At 43.4% G+C, this 20,522-nt stretch overlaps 1 protein-coding gene across 2 annotated transcripts; it reads left to right on the forward strand.

Moving 5' to 3' along the window:
- The first annotated feature begins 98 nt into the window (after positions 1-98).
- Positions 99-19,110, forward strand: COG7 (component of oligomeric golgi complex 7). Of its 2 annotated transcripts, XM_015876925.3 has the most exons (17): positions 99-272; positions 374-522; positions 1,418-1,534; positions 1,697-1,865; positions 2,690-2,772; positions 3,548-3,670; positions 5,388-5,586; positions 7,668-7,795; positions 8,093-8,247; positions 9,390-9,506; positions 10,033-10,098; positions 11,640-11,826; positions 12,735-12,875; positions 13,330-13,413; positions 14,118-14,232; positions 17,158-17,301; positions 18,357-19,110. In XM_015876925.3, exons 1-17 carry the CDS (start codon positions 107-109, stop codon positions 18,521-18,523), a joined length of 2,310 nt encoding a protein of 769 aa, XP_015732411.2. In that variant the 5' UTR covers positions 99-106; the 3' UTR covers positions 18,524-19,110. The 2 variants fall into 2 exon arrangements, 1 of the variants encoding a protein (XP_015732411.2); XR_014933851.1 differs by lacking the exon at positions 11,640-11,826.
- Positions 19,111-20,522: the final 1,412 nt, after the last annotated feature.

The raw sequence follows: 20,522 nt of genomic DNA on the forward strand, positions 1-20,522 counted from the left end.
AGGCGGAGCGACCGAACGGGGCCGTGTGGGGGCGGAGCGTCTCTCTGGGCCGGCCCAGTCGCGGGGCGGAGCGGGGCGCGCTGGCTGCTGGGCCCGGTGCGGAACCATGGATATCTCCCGCTTTATGGCCGATGATTTCGAGGTGAAGAGTTGGGTGAACGCGGCCTTTAGAGCCGGGCAGCAGGACGCACCCGGGCAGGCGGACGCCCACGCCTCCACCCTGGTGATGAAGCTGCAGGTGTTCATCCAGGAGGTCAACAACGTGGTGGAAGGTGACGGGCGGGCGGTGGGGACGTGGCTGCTTTGCTTGTGGGAGGGGTGTCGGCTCCTTGCAGCTCTCAGCACTGTGCTGCTGTGCCGTTGTGTCCCGCAGAAGCCAGCCAGCAGGCCCTGCACAGCATGCCCAGGGTGCTGCGAGAGGTGGAGGCCCTGCGGCAGGAGGCGGCCTTCCTGCGGGAGCAGATGGTGCTGGTGAAGGAGGACATCAGGAGGTTCGAGGAGGACACGGCGCAGTCGATGCAGGTGGGCTCCTGCCTTACTTGGTGACCACCAGCAGCGCGTGGAGCCCGGCATTCAAAGAGCAGTTTGTTCTGAGCGGCCCAGTGAGCTAAATATGCACAAAACGGCTTCTTTTGGTGTTAATGGGAGAAAAGTGAGCACCAGCAACACAGCCCGGTGTGCAGTCTGCGTGTTGTAGGATCATTTAAGTGGGAAAGGACCTATAAAGGCCATGTGGTCCCATTCCCTGCTCTGAGCAGGGACACCCACAGCTCCATCAGTGCTCAGAGCCCTACGCAGCCCTTCTGTGGGTGTCTGCAGGGATGGGGCAATGCCAGCTCTTGGCACCCTGTGCTATTCCACACTGCCCTCGTTGTAAAGCACTTCTTCCTCGTATCCAATCTAAATCTCATTTTAGTTTGAAACCATTTCCCCTTATCCTATCACAACAGACCTTGCTGAAGGAATCTGTCCTCTTTTAGTCCCTATTTAGATACTGAAAAGCTGCTGTCAGGTCTCCCTGGAGCCTTCTTTTCTCCAGGCTGAACAGCCCCAGCTCTTCCAGCCTATCCTCATGTCTATGTCATTATGGTTAGCCAAACAGTTTAATTAGCTTCTGTTACCAATTGCTATACCAATGGCCCAGGGTTCTCCCTGCTGATAGCTCTGTATGCAGCATGAGGCCAAGTGGCTGCAAAAGTATAAACTGGGGATTCAAGCCAACCTTTGGTTGTTTGGCATTGGGAAGTTGTTTTAATATCACCAGCTTTTTTAACCAATTCCTGTCTCCTTGTAACAGCTGTGATTGGTTCACCCAGTTTTAAAATCCAAACTAAAAGTAACTCCCATACTATAAGCATCTGTGGCAGTTATCTTTTCTATCAACAGGCGACGTTTTAATTCTTTTTACATCTCCTAGGTCCTGGTAGAGATTGACAAAGTGAAATCTAGAATGCAGTTGGCTGCTGAGTCCCTTCAGGAAGCAGACAAATGGACTACATTAAGTGCAGACATCGAAGAGACCCTTAAGACACAGGTAGAGGCCATGTAGTTATTTTGATCTTTGGCCCTTCATCTTTCCAAGAAAACTGTGTTTAAAAGCAGGTTGTTGAAGTGCTTTTAAGATGTCATTATGAAACAGACATTAATGCTGTGTAATCTTACACTCAATAAGCTGGTTCTCCTTTCCTGGTGGCAGGATGTGTCTGCAATTTCAGCCAAGCTAACAAGTATGCAGAGCAGCTTGGCTATGCTTGTGGATACACCAGATTACTCTGAGAAGTGCGTGCATCTTGAGGCTCTGAAGAACCGCCTGGAGGCCATGGCCAGCCCACAGATCGTGGCTGCTTTTAACTCTCAGTCTGTAGGTCAGTAAGGCTTGATGTTATTTACTATCAGTGCAGAGTTTTTATTCAAAAAGTAACATGTTGTTTGGGTAAGAAGATGTGTGTCCTGAAGGCCCCTGGCTGTGGCCTGTGTGCTTTTTGTGGTGCAGCCAGGTGCCAGCTCCTATGAAAGTAATACAAACCTATCACCAGAGAGCTTGTCTTCTGTGACTTGCATAGCTGCAAAGCACTTAAATGACTTCGTGTTCTACTTTGTCTCCTCGCTGGGTCTTTTTTAGAAATGAAAGTTCTCATTACTAGTTTCTCTAACTCCATAACTTTTTTTCTGGAGAGAACTATAGTCATTGCCCTTATGGTACAAAACTGACTTGTGAGGAACTTGAGTTTAAAGGCCTTGTCTGAAGAGCTGACTGTGTCCTCAGTCAGTTTTCAGACTGCTAATTTAGGTAGTAGATTGAAGAGCAGTGAAAGCAAAATGGAGGACTTTGCAAGGTGCCATTTAGTTCTGTACACAGTGGCTTTTTTTCTGGAAAATAATTTCCTTCTAGGAATTGTTCTGGTTTTATCCATCTTATGCCGAAAGCTTTTACCTGTTAAGACATTAAATCAATTTGTCTCAAGTCTGCTGCATGTTCTGATGTGAAAGGGGATTTTTAAGCAGTTTTGCTTCTGTTTGAGAGGATGAGCAAACAAAAGATTAAAGTGTGTCCTTCTTTATGGGCCATTGTGCATGTTCACTTAACAGAAGGTTTTTCTTGCTCTATTGGGGATGAGATCTTTTGTAGGTGTAATGTTTCACTACCACTTGGAGACTGTTAACTGCCTATTATGTTTGTTTTAATTAGATCAGGCAAAGATGTTTGTGAAGGTCTTCACTGAAATTGATCGAATGCCTCAGCTTCTTGCTTACTATTATAAGTGTCACAAAGTAAGTATTTGGATGTTTTGATGTGGAGAAATGAAAACTTGAGTGCTTGCTTGGCTTAGGCTGTAGGGGGAGCTGTTACATCACATTGCCTGTTCTGTTCAAAGAAGATGGAACCTATTCTCTTCCGGATCTGGAACTTCTCCTGGCTCTTAACAGCTTTGGTTACAACTCATGTTTTGCGGGAAATCCTCCACTGAGGGCTTTGTGTTTCGGTTTTGAAATAGACATAGGATATGTGTGTTCTGCTCGAGTTATCTCTGTGCCTTGTAGTTGTTCTTGCTTTGCTTTTCTCGGAGGTGACAGTGTCAGTAATGACTTTATTGCTGCAACCTGCCAGCTGCCGACTTCTGTAAACTCTTTTCAGGTAAGATTAAAAGTTGGAATTCCAGACAGTTCTGTAACCATAACCTGATCCTCAGCGGTTCTCTCATGACTGTGACTTTTGAGGATTAAGTTCAAGGCTAGGGCTTGCCAGGTATTTCAACTATTATGTGGGGATATCGGTTACAGTCTCGTTTTATGAGTCAAATACCAATGTTAATTAAAACTTTGAATCAGTTAAGAAGCCTCCAGCTTCATGCTGAAAATTGGTTCCTTTGGTGGTGCTGAATTATAGCAAAGTGTTACATTAAAATCTGCAGAGGAAAGTCAGGGTGGGCATTGTGTTTTAGCAGAAGAGCTTTACTTGAGAAGATCTTGGTTTGCAATAACAAAATATAGATCTGTAAGCTGTTAGTTCTCTCAAAACGGTTCTTATTACCTTATTACCCTGCAGGTGCAGCTGGTGGCAGTATGGCAGGATCTTTGCCAGAGTGACTTAAGCTTGAATCGCCAGCTGACTGAACTGTATGACACACTCCTTGGGACCTGGCACTCGCAACTTCAGTGGGCAACGCAGGTGCAGTCACTGTTTAATACTGGTGGGAGGGGTGGTATGGGAGAGGACAAGAATGACCACACTCTTCATTCTCGTAAAGCTTGGACTAATTCATCACTATTCATTCCTTCAGTTATCCTGTGTTCTGTCAGTGAAAGGCAGGACTTGGAACTTTGTCTTGTCTAACTCTTGCAGACAGGATTTGATTCCTGGTATCCTACCAAAGGCAAGGTTGCTGTGTTATTAACATTAAAGCTGCTCTATCACTTTTATCTATAACTTAAGTTCAATATAATTTGTTAGTGTTGCAAATGTGTTCTGCTGCATGACAGTTAAAATGCCCCAACTGATTTATTTGTTCATGACCTGGAGGAAAGCCTCAAGGTCATACTGGAGTGATTTGTGTCATGTATAGATAGAATAAGATACTGGAGGGGCTTCTGCTGTCACTTCTTGAAGTTTTTCTGGACAGGAATAATGTGAGATCCCCCAAAGTTGTCTTTCTTCAGTTAAATGAAAGAATGTGTTCATATAGTTAAGTCCATAAGAGTTTTTCATCCATGAAGGGTAGGAGATTCTTATCTTTGTGTTACTAAGCTTGCTCCCAAGTGCTCACCCTCATCCTGCAAAGGAGCTCAGTGTTTTCTTGCAATGTATTTTTTTCTACCTAATGATTGGATTGAATTTTGGGCTGAGTTTTGGGTCAGGTATCTTACATGTTAGCAGATATTTTTTAAACTGGGAGATCGAAAGAGAGAAGTGGCACACAGCACACAGCACAAGGTTTGTGTCGTTTACACTGTGTGCTTCTGCTTTCTGAAGAATTTTTGGACTTCTTTCCTGCTTCTCACTTTCTATGGTAGCCTTGCTGCAGGAGACTGCTGGTGATCCCAGATTTCAGAGCAGCTGAGAGGGAATAGCTGGCAAGAGTAACAGTAGAAGGCTGTAACGCGTGTTATATTACTAGATTTGAGGGTGGTGCATGTAAATAAAAGTTCCCAGCTGATTACGGTATTACTAGCCTTTCCAGTGCTGACTTCTGCTTATCTGACCACTAATTTGGCTCATGATATAGTACTATTGCTTCACAGCTTACCAATGTGTGTATTTTTTTCCAACACACCTGTGTAAACTGAGTGTGCTGTTTCCAAATGCCGTTCTCTGCCAGCTGGTTATCCCAGTGACTACAGTGCCTGTGTTCTGGTGAATTCAGTTTTTGACAAACCTGCTGCTGCTGCATTCAAAGTACAGTTTCAGTAGTAAAGTGCCTGTTGACTTGGTTTTGGGAAGTGAGATTCTCGCTGTCTTAGCAGGCCTTTGCTTTTTTACTATTGGTGGGGTTTTATTCAGTTTGTTTGGTTGGGATTATGTCATTTGAGGAGTCTGTGGTCTGTTAGTTCACAAAATGCCATCTTCTCAATCTTTATATCACTGTCACCAATCGATAGTTCTTTTTAAGCTATTGAAGGATAATCACTTCAGCCCTATTCTGGGGGTACGTTTTAATATTTCTCACATTTCTGTGGTATTTTGAAGATTCTTTGGTAGTTTCTGGTAATTAGGTCAGTGAGGGTCAAGTAGCATTCAAATCTCCCATGTCTGCTTCTTTCCAGCAGTCCAGTTCTCTGCTGCTTTCTCTTCTAGCTGTTTACTTCCTGGCTTCAGCATCCCGTGTTTGACACCTGTTTTGTTCCTCTGAGATAATGTGCTTTTGCTAATAGCTTTTCTGTTACCACAGGTTTTCAAGAAACCCCAGGAAATTGTGACTGTGTTGCTGATTCAAACTCTAGGAGCATTGGTGCCATCCATCCCTGTCTGCCTCAGCACTGCCATGGAGAGAACGGGTCAAGAAACCAAGCTGAGCAAGCTGCTGGAGCTCTATGATGCCACTGTCCACTTTGCAAAAGGGCTGGAAATGGCCATGCTGTCAAATCTGAGTAGGGCTTCTGCACTGGATTTTTGTTGCACTGTTCTGTCAACACCTCTGTACATCTCTGAGATTTTGTTTAGTTTGACATGGAGGGAAAGATTACATCTTCTATAGGATCTACCACTCACGTGGCATTTGTACCTTTGTGTGTGTGTGTTATGTTTGTGTGTGTGTACAACCTAGGCTAAACATATTGACACAGAACTGAATGAGTTTACTAAAGCAGGCCTGTTGTGAGTGTGCTTGCTGCCTTGAATAAATAGTATTTAGCGCTTTTTCTTTTACAAGCATTAGCATTTCTTCTGCCTAGCAGCTGAGGAAATATCTCCAAGGAACCATGGAACCTATTGTGAAAGACCACAAAAAATTAAAGTTGAGGAGGTTCCTGGAATTAAGTAACACCTTCCTAAATAAGTAAATTTCAAATAGAGTTTCTCTTCCATCGGATTTTTAAGTTGTATTGGCAGCTTTTCTGCTGATAATGGGTTATGTATTGATCAATTGATAGTATGGGACCAAGTATTATTTCTGAGCTGTTTGTAACTTATTCTTTAGCACCATCCTTGACATGTGATTCAACTATCCAATGTTTTCCTGACCCTGTGATGTTTGTCGCCTTGTCTTGATCATGATTTGGTGAATAATTCCCACAAACCACAAAGCAGCGAGATGCAGCGTTTACATAGGTTTATACCTAACTTGGACTGTAGGCTGTTTATAGTCTTAGGTTTATCCGGTAGGGGCCCTTCAAACACTAGGTATGGGAAAATCCTAAAATAGAGCATTTTTAATACTGTGTTTCCTGTTTTGATTCTTCATAACATTGTCTTGAGCTACTTAAACCCATATTCTTATTTGATCACATAAATTATGATTACTGGGTAGTTTCCGGGAGTATGACTGTCATTGTGTCTGTTTTTGTTGCCTTCGTGATTGTGTACTCATCAGTCACTTTATATCCTTGGCTTGGCTTAATTTGTGGCTCATAGTAGAAGAAATTAAAAAGAAATTGGAAAAATAGAAAATCCTGGAAGATGATAGAATAGGAAGACAGTTACTGAACTGTTTCCTGAGTGTGTATGTTTGTTTGTTAAAAAGGAGAAGAAAAAAGAGGTTTTGTTCTTTATTACCATTTCTTGTGCTGACTGGTGAGATGTTTGGGAACAAGAAATATCTTAAGAATGGAAAAGCTAAGTGACTCAGCAGGACAGGGTCAAACCAGTTCCTGCTTAGTGAGGGGAGGGTTCAGTTATGATTCATAGGATAATTCAGGTTTGAAGGGACCTCGGGAGATGATCTAATCTGACCTCCTGTCAGATCAAGGTCCGCTAGGAGCTCAGGCAGTGTTTCGTGTTTTACTCTCTAGTCTGATCTCAAAAGTTTCCAGGCATGAAGTCTGCATGAACTTCAGGTGACCCATTCCATTACTTGGCTGTCTGTAGGGTGTAAAAGCTTTTGCTTACAACCAGAATTCAAACTCATTCTGGTTTGGTGCTAATTTGAGTTTGGCAAAACTTTGTGGCACCAACTGGCATCCAGTTCTGATTCAAGGAATAATCATTCAGACCTGGCTTTTGTTTGGATTTGGTGCAGCTCTCTGCTCAGCAGAATGTCACTGGGAGCTTTAGCTCAAGGTTCCTTGGTTGATGAACGAAGTGAAGTAGTAGACCTAAGTAAATTGAATTACTGTCAGTTACTTCAAGTACGAACCAGACTTTCTGATAAATTAGCTTTGCCCCCATTTTGAGTTGTGGCTGTAATGTGTTTCACCTCTCAGACAGTTTCAATACTTTACTGTAAATTGAAATATTTAATAGATTTTTGTCACCCAGGCTGTTTTGGAGCAGTTATTGATTTTCTTGAGGTGCTTGTTGAGGCAGAACATCTTGGTTTTAAGAAGCAGGCAGGGATAATAATTTTGCTTTAAAAAAAAAACAACAACTTTGTAATTGAGACTTTGAGTTGTTGGGCAACTTTGCAAGCTTACATAGGCAGAGATCTACTTGAAGAACTCATGCATGTTGCTTGAAATAAAGTTCTTAATGGTGCATTCATTTACTTGTAGCCTAAACATCTGATTCTTTGTAGAGGAGCAGAACTTGGTAAAAGTGATGGAACTGGTAGAAGCGGTGTATCATCCATACAAGCCCTTTCAACTCAAGTACGGAGATCTCGAAGAAGAAAATCTGCTCATTCAGATCAGCGCAGTGCCCTTGGTAATGCAGTATTCTTTGCTCATCTATGTGGGGAGAGGTTTGAAACTTCTACTAAATATGAGGGTCTTTGGTAAAGCCATTGCTCTCTTTTCTCGTTTAACTTTTTGGCAGTATATTTTTGCTGTGTATTTAGTTACTGTTAAGTAAATTTTGCTGAATAGCTCCTTTCTTCTGCTCTTCTACCCCTTAACAGTCACTGTATATATCTGCTTAATCTGCTGGAGAAAAACTTTATCAGTTGTTGCTGCCAATGCAGAGGTGGCTTCAGCCTTTCAACCTGTTCTTGTTTTTATTTAGGAACATTGGGAAGTAATTGACTGTGTCCAAGAACTGAATCATTCAGTCAGCAAACTCTTCATTCTGGCTTCTGGAGCCATCGACAACTGCATTAAACTCACTGATGGTCTGGGAGTGTGTGGGCTTCTCAAGGCCCTGAAAGCACTGTTTGCAAAGTAAGGTGCTTCTAATTACATTGCTGCATGTATCCTAAGGGAGAGTAACAAGCATTTGGCTTGTGGCCAGTGACTTTGTAGTTGATGAAAGGTGGCTGGGTGCTGAAGGTATCTGTAACTGTAATATGTGTCATTTGATATCCCCTTCTATCACTTCATTCAGGCAGTGACAATTTCTTAGTGGAGAATCTGAGGATCTTGTGACTGAAGGGAAAATATCCTTCAGATATTTTTCAGACTTTGCTTTTTAGTAAATGCTTTTGAAAGGGGAAAGGTTTCCAAGGGCAGAATATAAGAAAAACAAGTTGCTGAAAGTAGAACTCTGTAGGGAAGTATACTCTTATTGATACAAGTGACTTTGTATTTGGAGTCTGCTTATATGTGCAAGACACCCTTGTGAGTGAGATTCACCCTAAGTTCTTGCCTTATAATGTAACTGACAGCCCATTTAGATGGTATTCCAGTGCTGATTACTTCCTTATTCTTTTCTGATATTGAAAGAGTTGCTCACAAGCTGTTACCTTGCTGTTCTAGGGGAAGAGGGAAAAGAAAAGCACACTTCTCTGACCTCATCTCCTTTATAGGCAATTACATAGCAGTGTGCATGCCGTCAGCTTATGGGCATCATTTAGACAGGAAAATAAGTCTTGAGGAGGAGAAACAAAATGTTCTTTTTAAATTTGTTCTCATCTGGGGAGTAGCTGAGAAAACAAATTCATGAGATTGTTGTCACACTGTTCCTGGAACAAGGGCCAAGTGATGTTGGAGCAGTCTTATAAACTGTCTGCTCCCTCCTAGGAGAGGTGATTAGTGCAGTGATAACAAAAATGTCTCGCACATACATTGTCATAAGCGTGAGGAGTTCCTAGTAACGCATACGCAGCAAATTGAAGTAGCAAGCACGCAATCTGAGTTTCTCCCTGATTTCTAATGTAGGCTTCAGTGGACAGCGGCTGTTCAGATCTTCATGTATACGTGCTTGGGCTGAAACAACAGTGTCACTTCTGAACTCTTGTAATATTTCTGGTTCTTACTTCACTACTGTAGAGGTCTGAGTGAGCAGATCACAGGATCTGCAGTAAGTTGCTCTCCGGACTGTTGTCTCACACAAGTACTTGTCTTTTCTCCGTTTCTCATTACAGGTATACATCTGATTTTACAAATACATTGCAGTCGATACGAAAGAAATGTAAACTGGATGATATTCCATCAGACTCCCTTTTCCAGGAGGACTGGACTGCATTCCAAAACTCTGTTCGGTAAAGGGGATTTTCTTTTTGGACCGTCTCAGAGCTGATTTTCTATCAGAGGTGGAAAGGAATTACGTGGGGTCAGTTTACGCCAAGTTCTTAGTGCAGAATGCAGGGCTGTGCCTACTTAGCTGTAGTGCTTCTAGTAGCAATGGTATTAGTGGCTGGGTTTCAGGTTGCTGCTGGCACAGTAAGGGCTGTGAGACCCCTTCCCCACACCATCTGGGGCAAGACTGCATGTCATAGCACTCAAAATACCAGCAGCTCTTAGAAATGCTCCCAGTGATGCTGAGCTGGTATTAGCCATGATGACAGTAAAGAATGTGTGGATGAGGCTGTCTGGCAAAAGTTTGACAGCTGGATGTTAAGCAATGGGTGCAGAGTTGGTACCCATGTTAAAAGTTGTCCTCTGAGGACTCTAGTTTGGTTGTTGCCTTTTTAGGAATTTATTTATGCCTTTGTTAGGTGGGTTCTTTAGGGGTCTGACATTATCTGCCTAAAATCACAAAATAGGTTTTGGCTTGTTCTTTTCCAGAATCATTACTACTTGTGGTGAGCTCCTTCGTCAGTGTGGGGACTTTGAGCAGCAACTGGCCAACAGGTAAGTGTTGCTGAACTGAATACGTAAGGCGTCACAATAGGTAACAAGTCAAAAGAAAATAAATCTCAAGGTGCTTTCCCTTTGTAGACTGTAGAGGGGGGGAAAAAAAGCCACAGTGATTGTTTTCTCCTCATCAGAGGAGCATCTGAGATGGATCAGAAAGTGTTTCACTCAGTTCTGTGCTCTGAGACAGTCGTAAGAATCCATTTCCTTGGATGGATAGGTGATGTGTCTTGTTCACCTGGCTGGGCATCAAATGGACTAGATTTTGCTGAGGAAAGAATTTTCCACTGGATTTCTTTGGATTCTTACACCCTCCTCTTCCCTCCCTGCAGTGACATGGGAAGTGAATTATTTGCCAATATGCACCTATGTGTGCCTTCACCAATCAGTTCCTTGTAACATGAGGAGTCTAAAGCACAGCTGGCATGTTGCTCTTCTGTTGCCTGTAAGCAGTGCACTGTTCAGCCTCTTGTGTGTTCAGGTGCTTTATTCTGACTAACGTGGCAGTATGTGATGCAATACACAGCAGCCTGTAGCTCCCAGGAGTTTATTCCATATTTCTTCTACTTGTAGAGCCCTCTCCTCCCTTTTTCAGCCCAGTACTTGTGCAGTCTTTGAGTTGCATGGTAGAGTGAGAGCTGGCTGTTATTAGTGCCTGCCACAAGTGAAGGCTCTCTCCCTTAAACGGGTGTGAAGGCAGCACTGATGATTAAAGACACTTAGCAGTTCTTGAACAATTAAAAACTTGCATATGTTTTTCAGTTTCTTCTGTCTTGCCCAGGGCAGTTAACCTTGTACTGAAAAATGTATATAAGATACATATATGTGAATGTATATTCATATAGATTTATATTGCAGACAGCTGTACAAGTCTGTCTAGTCAAACACCATGCAGTGCAAAGGACAGAGGAACTTGGGCAGAAGTACCATGACTTCTGCTATTAAGCTGTTCATAAGTGCATGCCCTGTGCTACCTAGTGATCATACCAGAGAAAAGATTTATGCCCTGCATCTACTGCTTCTAAGACCCCAAAGGCAATGGGACTTAACTTGCTGTGCAAAAGGGAGTGTCCTGTTATTGCCATACACTTCCTTTATGGAAGCTGTGAAAACCTGGTTTCAAAATATTCCTACCAATACTTTGGAATCTCTGCATGATCTCTTTGCAGTGGTTCTGCTACTTTTTTTTGCTGTTATTTTAGTATTGAATGTAACTGGCTTTTTTTCCTCTGCCTCTGGAGGGCTCACTGTGCAGTATGGTGCACAGTAGGAAGCTGTGGAGCCATCTGTGCTGCAGTCTTCCAGCTGTGGGAGGGAAGGTATGCAACTGAATCACCTGTCATCTCACAAGAGAGGGTAGAGCTATAATCACAGGCTGTGTCAAAAGGGTGACTGAGTCAGAGGCCCCAGTAGTTCTGATTGCTGCTTTTTCTTCTACTTATGTTGAGATGCTGCCAGGGGTTTTCTTTGGAGCAACAGGAAGATGGTTGTGCTAATTTTGCAGAACGTTGCTGGTGACTGTTTGCAATTGTTTATAGGATTCTGTCAACTGCTGGGAAGTATCTCTCGGACTCCTACAGCCCCTGTAGCTTTTCTGGCTTTCAGGATACCAGTGCTACAGAAAAGAAGAGCAGTGTGAAGAACCCTTGGCAAGAATACAATTACCTTTTGAAGGAAAATCCATCTGAGTACGCTAGCCTTATGGAAACGCTGTACACCCTGAAGGTAGCCTACCTGGAGAGAGCCTGCCTTTATATCAAGCTGCTGTTGGGTGCACAGTTGAAAGATGAGGCCTGGATTCCCCCATCAGAGAGATTACATTTAATCTTTTGATGGGCTACGTTCTAATACGAATCTGCTGAGAAATGAAACATCCAAACCTAGGAAATCTGGGCTCATATCATGTCTTCTCCGTATCCTGTCTGTTTTGTGAACAAACTCCTGTCTGTTCTGATGGGGGAGATTCTGTCATGGAAAGCACTGGGATGATAGTGCTGATGATGGAGATCTCAAATTTTGCACTCCACATCTTCTCAAGACTTTCTTTACCACTTACACTCCATTACCTTATCCATTATCAAATATAGTTCTGCAAGATCATTCATGCATGCATTTGTGAACAAGGCAGAACAACTGTAGTTGTCTCCTTGTAGAGCTGAGTTATGTTTGCTGTTGTCTTGAACTTACAACAGTGAGGTCAAGTTTATTATTTGTCTCTTATTTCCTCGGGATGTTTTGATTTCTTTTGTGCTTAATTTACCTGCAATTTGTGCAGCTGTGCCTTAAGTATGTTGACCTTAAAGCTTTACTAAGCAGTTCCACATGTGCTCTTCATGTAAAACAGTTAATTAGAAGAATCGTTTCTCACTATCTGGCCTGTGCTGGCGCTTGGTGTGGCTGGAAAGTGATGCTGAAATTTTTGTTAGAAATTTCAGGAAGCAGTGCTCAGTTTCTATGGCAAATAAATAGTTGGAGTAGGGCATCCCAAAGGAAATAGGCTCTATCGTGGCAGAGGAATGCTCTTTTTATTAGGATGGCCTATTGAAGACCCCTTTGAGAACATCAATGTAGATTTTCTGTGATCAGCTCAGCGCCATCTTTGTGTAAAAACTCTTTCTGTGTGTCTGTGTTAGGAGAAAGGGACGAGTAACCACAACTTGCTGTCTTCATCTCGATCTGCGCTGAGCCGCCTCAACCAGCTGGCCCATCACTTGGCTTTTGATTCTGTGTTCCTTCGCATCAAGCAACAGCTCTTACTTGTTTCAAAGATGGAGGTGAGTAATGGATATAGAGTAATAACTGAGCTGGTCTGCTCTGTGGTGGGGCTTACCCATGGGATACCTTAGGGTGGAGTAAAGCTCTATATTTCTTACTTTTCTCATTTTCAGGAAGTTTCACTGTGGTATCGCTTTTCTTCCCTTGAGTAGTGCTCAGTGGAAAACAGCATTTGTGGCAGGCAGCTGTGTTTGAAAGCTCTGATGTTTGTTGGAGATCCTGCTTTTCTAACCTGTGTGAGCGGGTATTTCCCATAGGGGTCTGTGTGGAAGGGTTATGTATGTTTTGGGGCTGTAGGAGGACAAGAGAAGCAGCTTTTTCACCATCTGTCTTCTGATTTCTAGAAATTCATGGGTAGTCTTAGTTTGTGTAGCTGAGTGATCCCTTCCCAGAATGCTTATAGACTCTGTGTTCCAGAAAGCCATAGATTTATTCTGTTTGTTTGCCTAACAGAGTTGGACCACTGGTGGCGTTGGTGAGACCCTGACAGAGGACCTGCCAAACTTCAGCCTGACTCCTCTTGAGTATATCAGCAATGTAAGAGCATGAGAAGATAGTTACTGGGAGCCCAACTCTGAGGGGAAGGGATCTCTTCTGTGTTTCACCATTTCTTTGCAAAATCTTAGTATTTAAATTGTAGTACGGTGGTGATAGATCCTCTCAGTGGCACAGTCCTCATTAATTGTACCATTCTTTGTAGCTTTCATGAAATCTGTCAAATCCTAGAATAGCCAGATAGCTTTGGGAGCATAAGGAGAGCTGCTTCTTAATTGAACTGTGCTGTTCTCGGTGTTAATTCTTGTAACGGGATGGGAAATGCCAACTTCTGTTTGTAGTGGTGAATACAGAGCATAGCTTTATATTGCAGCTCATGTAGCAGGCAAGTTCCTGCAGTGTGTACTGGAGTGATTTAATCATACAATAAAGGCTTGAGCATGTTTTTAAAGCTCTATTTATTTAATAGAAATGGGTATTCAGCCAAGCTGTGAGATAGCTAGAATCAGAGCTACTCATGATAAAGTTATCTGAGGACTTAGGAACTTTCCAAACCTCACCAGAGAAGTGTATCAGGTAAAGTTTCAAGGGGAGGTTGCTTACTGAATTTCTGAGTGTCTTTCTAAATAACACTGCTCAGCAGCAGGTTGCTTTCAGGTGTGGTTTGCTGCAGTTGACTTTTTTCACAAGCAAGGCGCTTGCTTCACATTTGTTTGGTGACTCAGCTCTTTGTGCTTTTATTCTAGATTGGGCAATACATTATGTCGCTTCCTCTCCACCTTGAACCATTTGTCACTCAGGAGGATTCTGCTTTGGAACTGGCATTACATGCTGGAAAACTGCCTTATCCCCCAGAACAAGGTGAGGTGAAACCAAAGATGATGTGTCTGGTGGAAAGTTTTCACATTCTGACCTTATGTGGGTATGATCTGTTACAGTAACAAAGCTGTTTGAGATCCGTTTTCTACATCAGCTTGTGCTGTTTCTTCCAAGAGTCTCTAGATGATAAATAAGACTGTTTTTTAGCTTTGTTCAAACTGGAAGCTTTAGTTCAGCTTATTTAAGTTTGTCAGTCATTAAAACTTTGCGTTGAATTCAGGGCGTGAATTACTGCTGTATCATAGCTGGAGCAGCATCTAATATCCTAGCTGCTTTCTCATGTGCAGAGTGAGATCCTGATATGCTGTCTTTTGTCCTTTAAGGGCAGTGTGCTGTCATTACCGTTGTTTTTGGGGTGCTCACACACAACACAGATTTGTGGTGGCTTCAGTAGAAGCTTGGGCTGTTATTTTCTCTGACTTTGCACCTTTTTCTTTGGTAGTGTGGTAAATGAGTTCTGGAAATGGATCAGGCAGAAAATAAGGCATTGTGTAGTGAGCTTTGCAGAACTGGTTTTCAGGCAGGAGAATGCCTTGAATCAGAAGTCATAGTGTGAGGAGCAGAAGCTGCAGGGAGTGAGGCTGCTTTGATCTTGTTCTGGTGTAGCTTTTGCTGCTCTGTAACTATGGCTTGACTGTAGTCTTGGGCCTTTGCTACTGCTGAGTTCTTCAGTGATGTTCTGATGCCCAATAAATATCTGTTTTCTGCTGCTTTTGCTGTGATCAAACTTCCTGTACTGCTGCAGTGCTCATGCACGTAGCAGATTGAAGCAGACCTGCATGGCCCTGTTAAAAGCAAATGAACCTTTTGAGAAAACATTCTTAATTGCTGAAGGTAACATTGGTCTTACGGCTGTTTTGGCAAGAAGGAATTGCTAAGTAATGAGCTCTGCCCTTGATATTTCAGGTCAGTACATTTTACTCTAGTATCTCCTATTAAGCTCAAAAGCAGTTTGCTGTGTTTCATTTAGTCCTCAGGGGACCATTTTTTGCCCTGCAAATGGAGGGAAGGAAGCACTGGGGTGCTGAAGCTCTTAAACTCAGACAGAAGACATCTGGGTCTGTGTGCAGCATTCCAGCAAAACAAGGCATTTCAAATCCACTTGGGGATAAAATAAATGGAGCTCCTTGAGCCTCACATTAAGACTTGCTTTACAGTTCCTGGTTGTTTTTGTTGCCTGTCCTCTGTTTCTGGTATTTCCGCGTATTTCTTGAAATAGGGATGTCAGCATGTGATACCATTTTCTAACTTTGCCTTTGTCATTATATATAGAGGGGTGAGATAACTTTGCCTAATTTGGTTTGATTGCCAGAGCTTTATACTAGCTAGGTTGTATTCTTCTTGCCACAGCCCAGTGCTGAGAATGTGTGTCAAAGTGAAAACCCAGTGACAGAAAAGGCTTCCCAGTGTCACTGCTTTTCAGAGCAAGAATCTGAGTTATTGATGTCCAACATTGTTTGCTTTGTATTTGACAATATTAAAATGTGCTTGGTTTGTGTTTAGCTGTATTTGTGTACTGGGAGGTGGCAGGGAGAGGAAATTCTTGTGAACTAATTGTCTTGTTTGAACAGGTTCTCAACTTAGCTTTTATGGCTTCTGCTCCTTATCATGTCTACTGCTGTACAGTCCAGAGCGGCTTGGCTGCCTAACAACCTGATGAAGGAGGAGCCTTGCTCCAGCTTTGCAGTCCTGCCCTCTCCTTTGTGCTGATTCCATGGCATGGCCATATCCACTCTTAAACTCCACAGAAAAGTATTCTCTTTTTTGTGTTCCTTTTGGGTTTGTTTCTTTCAAGTATGTTAATAAAGGGATTTGAATCAGTTTCCTGAAAGTCCTGTGACACACCAGAGCCATGCAGGAGTGCAGAGCAAGGTGCAAGTGAAGAGGTGGAATCTTGTAACCTTGTTTAGAAGCAGTGAACTGTTATTTTGGCTGGCCATCTTCTGTGATGCCCCCACAGTGGTCATACGGTGTGTTCTTGTCCCCAGACAGTATCCAAACTGGGATTCTCAAGGCAGCTGCTGAAGGAACCGACCCACTATGAAGTAGCTCAGCTGTCAGACCCGATGAAAACAGCAGAGAACGTCCCATAAACTTAATCTTACATCTATCAGTTGTTGTGTTAAACAAACAAACAGAACGTGGCCACTTCTGCAGTCTTCCATGACCTGACTCAGATCCAATGACCCTTCATTTGTTGTTAGAGAAAGGGTGGAGGACTCACCGAGCTCTTTTCCACAGAAAAAAGGTTATTTGTTCTTCAGCAGAATAGTAATGCTGTTTGTTAATAAGCAGGCCTTCCACCTATCACTTTCCTCTGTAAATCCAGGAAAAAAACTTCCAGTTATACCCTACGTGACACACCAAGCTGCGCCTTTCTGTTATAAAGGTTAGGAGCCCATGGTCAGAAACTGCTCTGCAGTCTGTCTTGTTTCAGGACAGGTTCTGCATCTTTGGGAATTTATTAACATTTGGGAATTTATTAACATCCAGCCCTGTGTTCTGTCCCTGTAGTCAGGATCTTTCTCAGAAAGGACACAATCCTGAAATACTGACCACTTCAGTTAAATGTCTTTTCCGTACTGTTTCAGTTCCAGCTGCAAAGTCATTAAAGCTCCACTGCTTCCTGTGCCACATGGGTTTTAGTGGTCAGATACCAGCCAGAGTGATAAAAACCGTGCACTAAAGGAAGTGCAGTGACTGCTGTGACACCAACAGTGCACTTGCCTCTTTGAGACCTTCTCTGTTCTTCCTATATGTTTTTCACTCATTCCTTGCAGCAAGCTGACTTTTGGCTCACATCCATTCTTCATATGGCTGTTCATACCTGTTGTTCTTATCCTATGAAAGTGAATGAGACTGCTGATCTCTAATTTGCTATTCTGCTAATGTGCATTTTCTGTCCAGGAGATGAACTACCCGAGCTGGACAACATGGCTGACTACTGGTTGGGCTCCATCGCCAGGGCTACAATGCAGACCTACTGCGAAGTCATCCTGCAGATACCAGAGCTCACAGTGCATTCAACAAAGCAGCTTTCCACAGATATCGGTAAGGCTGGTGCACGTGTTGTCCTGAGAAGTGTTGCTGTGGCACGTGGGTTCTTTCATTGGTTTAGGAACTGCAGTGTGGGTTTCTCCTTTAGTCATGAGCATGTTTATCTGACACATTGCATGGAGGAGTGAGTGGTTCACAGCTTTGCAGTTTGGTTGCATGTGTCTTTGAGGGAAGGTTGGTTTTCCAGTAGGTGCTCCTGCTTCTTTCCTGCTCTGTTTTTCTGTCTGTCAGAGTCATTCTGAATGGAGACAGTTTCCTTACAGCCAGTCTTAGCAAGGAATACATTGATACTAACGTTGAATGTATATGTGTGTGCTGAGTCTGGGAAGTGCTCCAGTTAGCTATGAAGAGGGCACCTGGTTGATTTCTTCCATCCACATATTAGCTGAAGTAGGTGAAATCAGCCACAAGCTTTCTAAAAGCCATTGTGGGGCACCTGACCGTCATCCTTTATTGACAAAGCCTGTCAGATCTCCTCCTCTGTGATGATTAACTTACAGCCCTTTAGCTCTGAAGGTGTTAACTGACTGAAGTTACTTTTAATGTGGAGGAATTTTCAAGAACAGAGTGAGAGACAGTTGGCATGTGTCTGCTTCTGTCTTCTCCCATGCCACACAGAGTGACCAAGGGAGGACTGCTAGGAAGGTGTTGGGAAAGTGGTTGTGTAGTACACTGAGGTGTTTATTTCTTATCCTAAGTTCACAAGAGTGTCACCATGAGACCACTGCAGAAATTGGTAACACAAGGTGTCTTCAAAGCTCTTTGCCTTTGAAAATGCAATTGTGATCTGTGATCATGATGAACGTCATGTGCAGATCGTGAAACATGGCAGAATACATCTCATGCCTCTGAAGATAACAGTTATCTGAGCTGGTGTACAGGAAGCCAAAAATACTCATCAGTACAGTTAGATTCCAGATACACTGCAGTTTTTCAGTGGTTTTGAGCCAGCAGTGACAGTGTTCTGGCTGCCATGATGAAAACTTATTTGGGTGTTGTTTGCGGAGTCTGTTCCCTGTTCAAATACATGTTTGTCTTTCATCTTGCAGATTATCTAATAAATGTGATGGATGCCCTTGGCCTTCAGCCATCAAGAACACTGCAAAATATTGTAACTCTGTTGAAGGCAAAGCCAGAGGACTACAGGCAAGCTGCTAAAAGTGTGCCTCGCAGGATGGCCAGCAGCATTGCTGCAATGAGAGGCCTGGAGTGTTAGCTGTAATGCTCACACTGCTGGTCACGGCTCAAGTACTGAACTGGTTTTGCTTTTGGTTTTCTTTTTAATTCCATATAAACTTTGCAAGGACTGTGAAAACGTTTCTGGAAATGAGGAGGATTCACTCCTGAATAATGTCTAATTAAAAACCTTTGTCTAGGAAAAGCTTCTTCAATTTTTCCAACTTTAAAAGCGTGGAAATGTCCTGCAACCAAATGTACCGAAAACCACCTGGATGGTATTGAACAGACAAAACAGTGCTGGCTTCTAAGCAGGAATGTTCTGCTGCTTGCTGGGAGATCCGTGCTTCGTGCCATTGAGATGACTGGCTTTGTCAGGACAGTTTAATCAATTCTGAATCTGAAATTATGGGGTAGGTGCAAAAGAGATGAACTGATTGGAAGCCCTCTTACCTGGGGGCGGTGGGCATTGCTCAAGTCTGTCATTATTCACCATGTGAAGAAGGCAGGCTCATCAGTGAGCAGAACAGGCACGATTGAGCTCAATTCTGAGAATAAAACCAGTTTTGTAAGTTGTTTCTTTTGTGATTGATGTGCAATAGTGAAAGCTGTGATAAGTGAAAGAAATCTAATACAAGTTTTGTTTTCTTGTTAAATTCATTTAAACCAGGTCTGCCCGATCTGTCTCTATTCCTCAGCAGTCCTGTGTGTGTTTCTGCCACATGGACATTTCTGAAAGCATGGAAAGCCTATTCAGAAATCTACAAGTGAGGAAGAAATCTGGTGCTGTGCTCAACTACAGCTTCTCAGGTGCCTGTTTGGCTGTGCTTTGCCCTGTGCACAGTGAGCTGAGCCTTCGTGCGGCTGCGCTGCTGCTGCAGTGAGAGCGAACCCTTCGCACACGTACACTTATCTGCCTGATGCAATCAGTCCATTTGGGGGAGAGAGCTAAACTATTAAAGAGCCTAAGTCAAGTACCTGAGACACTTTCCACTTTTATTAGTTGTCAGACGCCCTCAATAAACCAGCAGTAACTGGAATAGTAAACTGTCCCTGTCCTGCCAGAGTACACGCTGTTCCAATTTGCCATTGGGGTGAGAAGGGGCGAATCTCATTGTTTGTGCCTCTCCCATCTTTCTCCTGCCTCGCAACTGGAAAGTGAGGGTTTCTGTGGCTGTCTCACCTGCTGTTACTGCAGTGCAGAGGGCAAATGGCCCCGGGCAGGCACCCAGCTGGGGCCAAAGGTGCCTGGAGCTGAAGTTGCTGGGGCTGGAGCTGCCTTGTGCTCAGTGTGGCAGCAGCAGCTCAAGTCAGGGCTGTGAATATTCCCGGTGTGTCTAAAAGCATCTCATCGTGAAACTTTTAAGACTGAGTTAAGGCAATGAATATTCTAGTGCTTTGTTATCTCACGGCTGTGTGCACTTGTAATTAAGGGACTGACTTTTGTCAGTTTTTGAATGCTGAAGTTCCTTGCAGCTGAGATACATCAGTGATAGTGTAGCTTAAGCAAAGGAATCATTGTCCCCAGTAGGTGAATAGTAGGAAGCAACAGTGCTCATAATTGCAGATGTAGGTATGACAGTAAGAAATTGTGATGCTGGTTGTTCTTCATATACCTGCTCCCTTCAGCTCCTCGCCTTCTATGCCTGTAACACCACGGTGGGCCACGTGAAGGCATTTTCCTATGGGGATGGTGAGGCGTAGCCCCCGCTTGCTGATCACATGAAGCCTGGACCTGGAGACCCATCACTTCTTCAGCCCTTCAGTAGCCAAAGGAACTTGAGCCGTGAAATCAATTTACTGTTTGAACACTCAGGGACTTCATGCTCCAGGCAATTAGTCAAGGTAAATCTGTCCCTCTGTATCTTTCTTTGTTTGTTGATAGGCGCAGGAAAGGAAATGTAAGCATAAAAGCTGTGGGCAGTGGTAACTGGTTCCAGCCCATGTGAATGTGGCAACCTGGAACAGCCTCCTGCTTTAAGAACAGCTTGTCACGGGAGGCTGCTGGGATTTCAAGAACTTTGCTTTTCTGACCCGTG

Source organism: Coturnix japonica, chromosome 13 (assembly GCF_054131305.1).
Source record: "Coturnix japonica strain WE chromosome 13, WE-NBRP24, whole genome shotgun sequence".
In the NCBI taxonomy this organism is placed as follows: Eukaryota; Metazoa; Chordata; class Aves; order Galliformes; family Phasianidae; genus Coturnix; species Coturnix japonica.

Coding starts and splice junctions, on each gene's coding strand:
- COG7 (XM_015876925.3), top strand. CDS start 107: ATGGATATCTCCCGCTTTATGGCCGATGATTTCGAGGTGAAGAGTTGG. Junction 1,866..2,689: donor TTTTAACTCTCAGTCTGTAG/GTCAGTAAGGCT, acceptor TGTTTTAATTAG/ATCAGGCAAAGATGTTTGTG. Junction 7,796..8,092: donor AGATCAGCGCAGTGCCCTTG/GTAATGCAGTAT, acceptor GTTTTTATTTAG/GAACATTGGGAAGTAATTGA.